Source organism: Mirounga angustirostris, unplaced genomic scaffold (assembly GCF_029215605.1).
Source record: "Mirounga angustirostris isolate CCGP_5_RB_7025 unplaced genomic scaffold, mMirAng1.0.hap1 SCAF_15, whole genome shotgun sequence".
NCBI lineage: Eukaryota > Metazoa > Chordata > Mammalia > Carnivora > Phocidae > Mirounga > Mirounga angustirostris.
The window spans coordinates 19,843,785-19,849,924 of record NW_026991723.1 but is presented as its reverse complement, the minus strand read 5'-3'; the positions used below and the strand labels follow the sequence as shown (position 1 = coordinate 19,849,924).

The 6,140-nt window shown below is 46.5% G+C and overlaps 1 protein-coding gene across 3 annotated transcripts in view; it reads right to left on the bottom strand.

Annotated features, from left to right (window-relative positions):
• Positions 1 to 657: 657 nt before the first annotated feature.
• PSAT1 (phosphoserine aminotransferase 1) overlaps positions 658 to 6,140 on the bottom strand; it is a 29,155-nt gene continuing 23,672 nt past the window's right edge. For all 3 annotated transcript variants that reach the window (XM_045882293.2, XM_064580074.1, XM_045882294.3), the window contains 2 exons: positions 3,297 to 3,434; positions 658 to 1,855 (listed from right to left, as the gene is read on the bottom strand). In XM_045882293.2, the coding sequence (XP_045738249.1) occupies positions 1,750 to 1,855; positions 3,297 to 3,434 (244 nt within the window). In that variant the 3' untranslated portion in view covers positions 658 to 1,749. The remainder of the gene's footprint in view (positions 1,856 to 3,296; positions 3,435 to 6,140) is intronic.

Below are 6,140 nucleotides of genomic sequence, written 5' to 3'. Positions count from 1 at the left end.
GGATAAGAGATCTGTACGGTCCTTATTACACAATCCAACAAAACAGAGATAGCTCAGAACTGTCCTATTGGCATGTTTCCAGCCTACGTGGGACAAAGTTCATAGACCTTTACACCATGAGCTATGCTGTAAGGTGGTTTCTTGATAATGTCCATTCCAAAAGCCAATGGAAGCCACCACAGTATACCGAATCACTTAAAAAAAAGAAAATGGGGCACCTGGGTGGCTCAGTCATTAAGCGTCTGCCTTCGGCTCAGCTCATGATCCCAGGGTCCTGGGGTCGAGTCCCACATCGGGCTCCACGCTCTGTGGGAAGCCTGATTCTCCCTCTCCCACTCCCCCTGCTTGTGTTCCTGCTCTTGCTATGTCTCTCTCTGTCAAAAAAATAAATAAAATCTTTAAAAAAAAAAAAAAACGGATGCACAGGACTCAAGACTTACACCTTTGGTGGAACTAAATTCCCCTTTTCAGATGCTACTTTCAGACTCAAGTTTTTCCATCATAAAATTTTTAACAGAACAATCCGTCTAAAAAGCAGGTTAAAGTAGGGGCACCTGGTTGGCTCAGTCAGTAGAGCATGCGACTCTTGATCTCCAGGTTACAAGTTCGAGCCCCACATTGGGTGTAGAGGTCACTTAACATATATACATACGTTACTACATAGCAGATAAAGAAATTTATTGACAAAGGTTTAGATGTTTTAGGACTTTCATGTCCTCCACACAGTCAAGAGAAAATACTGACAATGGATAAACAAGAGGGAAAAGACTCTTCAGCAAAGATCTTCCGGAACTCACAGCACCACTGGTCAAACACTATAAAGAGAACTGTCAAGTGAACCAACAAGAAGGGAGTTTAACAGAGAATTTTAATTTAACAGCCTAACTGAAAAATAAAGAACAAAGGGCAACCAACCAACCTTCTATCCACTAAAAGGAACATAAAAGGGAATCAGGGCACTTCGAAATCTGGTGAAGCAGTTTTTTGAAGAGGGAAGGGGGAGGGGAGAGACACCACTGAAAGGGTTAACGCGTCATATGTGAGGTCAAGGATTCTAACAAATTCTCTTAAGTCTCTACATGCATCACCAAGAACCATATTATTAGAAACAGATTGCATAGAGATATAAACTATTTGGTATTAAAAACAGACTTTGCTATATGAACATAGCGTATGTCAATTTTATCTCTTTATGAGAAGAACAGGATAAAGAAAGATCCCCCAGCTTGCCCTTCAGCCTGGAACCCCCAAACACTCACCACACAGGCAGTGTGGACCTGAATTAACAGGTGCAGAACCCAGGAGACCCCACTGCTGTCACTGTGGAAAGGATCAAGATTCAGCACCCAGAGGTCCCCACCCAGCCTCCATGCTGTGTTTGTGTGTCCCCAGAAACAAGCAACTTCAATGTGCATAATTAAGTCCACAGGCAAGTTTGAATACTGAGATCTAGCTAGAAAAAGTAGCAGCAAAGACAAAGTTAGCCGGAATTCACTAGAAAAGCTAAAGGAAGATTAAAAAAAAAAACAAACTTCCAGTTCAAGTCAGAATTAAGGTGGGGGCCATTAAGTCCCACCAGCTCCGCAGAGCTGTGGATGTTTTGTTGTTGTTCTTCGAAAAAACGGCATCTGTAATAAGCACGTTCACTCGAGAAAAATACCGTGTTCGCTAAGTTTCTGTCGCCATTCCCAAGTTACTTTAAACGTTATACACTGTTCAAGGGCAGAGTATACACTGGTTAAGATGTGTTCATAGCTGATGCATCTCCAGAAAGTTCTTCATGAAGGCCGCCAGCTTCTGAACATCCTCAATCGTGACGGCATTATACAGAGAGGCCCGGATGCCTCCCACAGACCTAGAGGGACCACAGATGCAGCCAGTGAGAACAAAAGCATCTCATTCAGCATCAAGATGACCCTCTTTCCAGTCACCTGCTCCTGAGAGACACACTGCACCTGAGGCCATCATGCCCAACCCAGGTGGCCAGCAGGTTCAAACGTCTAATCACTAGGAAATTCTCCCTAATGTAGTGATGGCCCATCGTGCTCACACAACCTGGATTAACTCAGTCAGGTATCTGATGGGAAGCGGGGAGCAGGCAACCACTGCAGGGCCGGTGTCTCGCCTCCCCCGTGGGGAGGACACATACTTTTCACAGAGCGTGCAGGATTAACTATCTGATGTTCAGCTGCAGTGACAGTGATCTGTCCAGTCGTGGGATGGCAACCTCAGGGCCATAAAAGCCATTTCAGAGATTTTCAAAGGGAATTTTGACAAAAGCCTGCAGAGGTGGCCCCACTGTGCACCCAGCCAGGGAATCATGCTAAGGGCTCTGTAAGCAAGAGGAGAGGGGCGCCTGCCTGGCTCAGCTGGTAGAGCACGTGACTCTTGATCTCGGGTTGTAAATTCAAGCCCCATGTTGGGTGTGGAGATTACTTAAAAATAAAATCCAAGGGGCGCCTGGGTGGCTCCACTGGTAGAACATCCAACTCTTGATTTCGGCTCAAGTTATGATCTCAGGGTCATGAGATCAAGCCCCATGTTGGGCTCTGCACTGGGCGTGGAGCCTGCTTAAGAGTCTCTCTCTCCCTCTGCCCCTCCCTCCACCCCTGTTCTTATGCTTACATTCTCTTTCAAATAAATAAATAATAAAATCTTAAAAAGGCTGGCGCGGGGGTCGGGGGGGGCCTGGGTGGCCAGCCAGTTAAGCATCTGCCTTTGGCTCAGGTCATGAGGTTAAGCATCTGACCCTTGACTTTGGTTTAAGTCATGATCCCAGGGTCCTGAGACAGAGCCCCACCTCGGGCTCCTGCTGGGCATGGAGCCTGCTTAAGATTCTCTCTCTCCTTCCACCCCACCCCCATCCCACTTGTGTGGGGGCTCTAGCTCTCAAAAGGAAGGAAGGAAGGAAGGAAGGAAGGAAGGAAGGAAGGAAGGAAGGAAGGAAGGAAGGAAGGAAGGAAGGAAGGAAGGAAGGAAGGAAGAAGAGAAGGGGCGCCTGGGTGGCTCAGTCATTAAGCGTCTGCCTTCGGCTCAGGTCATGATCCCAGGGTCCTGAGATTGAGCCCCGCGTTGGGCTCCCTGCTCGGCGGGGAGCCTGCTTCTCCCTCTCCCACTCCCTCTGCTTGTGTTCCCTCTCTCGCTGTGTCTCTCTCTGTCACATAAATAAATAAATAAATAAATAAATAAATAAATAAATAAATAAATAAATAGAAAGAAAGAAAGAAAGAAAGAACGAAAGAAGAGAAAAGCTAAACCAATTCTCTGATAAGCTTCTGGGTTGGATGTACACTCACCTATGCCCTTTCAAGGAGATCATATTGAGTTCAAGAGCTTTATCAAGAAACCTTTTTTCTAAAGCATCGTCTCCTTTGGCATTGCCAATGCGGAATGGAATATTCATCTTGCTTCTACTCTTGGGCTCCACTGGACATCTGAAAAACATATTATTCCAGTTACTTCTCTGAAATGTGCGACAACCATTAACAAATGAACAGAAAAATCGCTTTAAATATTTTGTCAATACAAATAGAAGATTTTAAAAAATCTGCCGCAGGACATTGATAATTTTTACTTAAGGAGACCACTCTTGCATATGGAACAGTGAGTTACCATTCCCTTGTATGGCTTGTACTTAATTTCCATGAGCCTCAGTTTCCTTACTGAATAATGGAACTAATACCTTCATTTCAGACCAGCTGTGAGAGCTCAGTGGCACGACATATATGCAGCTTCCGATAAATGGCAACCACACGGCGACGTGAGTGACCCTCTCTCTACAAGCCTAGAGAAAAAAATGTGCTGGTCCGGGCGCCTGGGTGGCTCAGTCGGTTAAGCGACTGCCTTCGGCTCAGGTCATGGTCCCGGAGTCCCGGGATCGAGTCCCGCATCGGGCTCCCTGCTCGGCAGGGAGTCTGCTTCTCCCTCTGACCCTCCCCCCTCTCATGTGCTCTCTCTCATTCTCTCTCTCAAATAAATAAATAAAATCTTTAAAAATAGGGCGCCTGGGTGGCTCAGTCGGTTAAGCGACTGCCTTCGGCTCAGGTCATGATCCTGGAGTCCCGGGATCGAGTCCCGCATCGGGCTCCCAGCTCAGCAGGGAGTCTGCTTCTCCCTCTGACCCTCCTCCCTCTCGTGCTCTCTGTCTCTCATTCTCTCTCTCGCAAATAAAAAAAAAAATAAAATAAAATGTGCTGGTCCTAGTTCTCCACACCATTTTTTTTTAGATTTATTTATTTATTTATTTGAGAGAGAGCACAAGCAGGGGGAGGGGCAAAGGGAGAGAGAGAAGCAGACTCCCTGCTGATCTCAGGACCCCGAGATCATGACCTGAGCCAAAGGCAGCCTCTTAACCGACTGAGTCACCCAGGCGCCCTTCTCTACACCTTTTGAATCCGGCTGGCCTTGCGACTTGCTTTGACCAAGAGACTGCAGCATCAGGGTCACTATGCAACTTCCAAGCCTAAGCCTCAAGGCGAATACAGCCTCCCTACCTGCCCTCTTAAAACATGGCCGCCATGTAGGCAAGCCCGAGCTAGCCTGCTGGAAAAAAGCCCGGCAACAGCCAGCACCAACTCCCAGACATGTGAGTGAGGTCACTTGCAGACCACTGGCTGCAGGTGAATTACCATTGACTCTGATTGAATAAACATCCCAGGTGAGAAGAAGAACCATCCAGCTAAACCCAGCCCAGCCTGCTGACACAAAGTCATGAGCGAAAAAAATGGTTGTTGCTCTAACAACTGTCTTGTGTGTTCTGTGATGCAAAAACAGATAACTGATACAGTTTAAAACAGTGTCTGAGGGGCGCCTGGGTGGCTCAGTCGTTAAGCGTCTGCCTTCGGCTCAGGTCATGATCCCAGGGTCCTGGGATCGAGCCCCACATCAAAGCAGGGAGCCTGCTTCTCCCTCTCCCTTTGGGTCTACCCCTGCTTGTGTTCCCTCTCTCGCTGTGTCTCTCTGTCAAATGAATAAATAAAATCTTTAAAAAATTTTTTAAAATAAAACAGTGTCTGGAACGTATTAAAACAACCTAAGTATCCATTAAATTCAACAAATGCATCTTTTTGGTCCCTACATTTTGCATAAGGCTTATCCAAACTCTCAAAAACGAATGACGTGTAAGTTTTTACCTAGGAAAGGTTAGTATTTTGACTTCAGTTTCCGATTTGAAAAATAAGCAGCCAAAATTATGTTCCATGGACAATCAAAGGAGACAAATGGAAGAGCAGACATCTATTCCAGAATAAAAGAAGGAGTAAAATATGTAATAACCCCTTCCCCATTTTCAAGCTCGCCCTGTTTTATTCTTACACTTGTACAGGGTATGATTCATTAAAATTAAAGAGCAAATAAAAGCAGTGTGAGGAAGCCCCCATGAAAAGTCATGCTCTCCCCTAAGGGCACATACATAATTCCTGCTAAAGTTAATAAGAGTCAAGTGCGCACCTACAGGCAAAAGAAGGGAAACCAAATATCTGGTAATGGGCTTTGAGCCTGAATTCCGCACACCTCCCCCTTTCACGAGGTGGTAGGTTTCATGCCTGACATTTAAATTAAAAATTCATTGGCTACCCTCCTGATATCCTGCTCCCACAGGAGGGTCCAATTATAGAGGTGGCATGGCAAAAAGCACGTCTAATTTAAGAAAAAAAATTAAAAGGAGGAAGAATTAAACAACTTATTTACAGTTCAGCCCCACCCCAGATGGACCCATCCTACCATGAAAGTGGATGGTATCATGAGAGCCGTGAGTCGGCACCCAACAAATGTTTACATGGCACCCAAGAAGGTCTCTGGGAGAAGGCTCAGGGAGGGAAACAAAGATTCAAGGGGATTAACTGCTCCCAATCTAGGGACACAGCTGTGTAGGGAATTAACATGCCACATGAGAGGTCTGTAACAGCAAGAAGCACAGAGCCAAGCAAGGAATTCTGCCCGAGAGAAAGTGGGAACGTGTCTGAGGGACGTGGCAAGGTTTGGATGCGTGAGCCAGAAGGAAGGCCATTCTTGGCAGAACTGCATCTACAAAAGCCTGGGGGGCCCCCAGCAAGAACTCCAGAACTGGAGTGTTGGGTTTCCTGGCCAGGGGTACGGCCCGGACGGTGGGGGGGGGCCCTGGAGATACACCAGTGGGAACT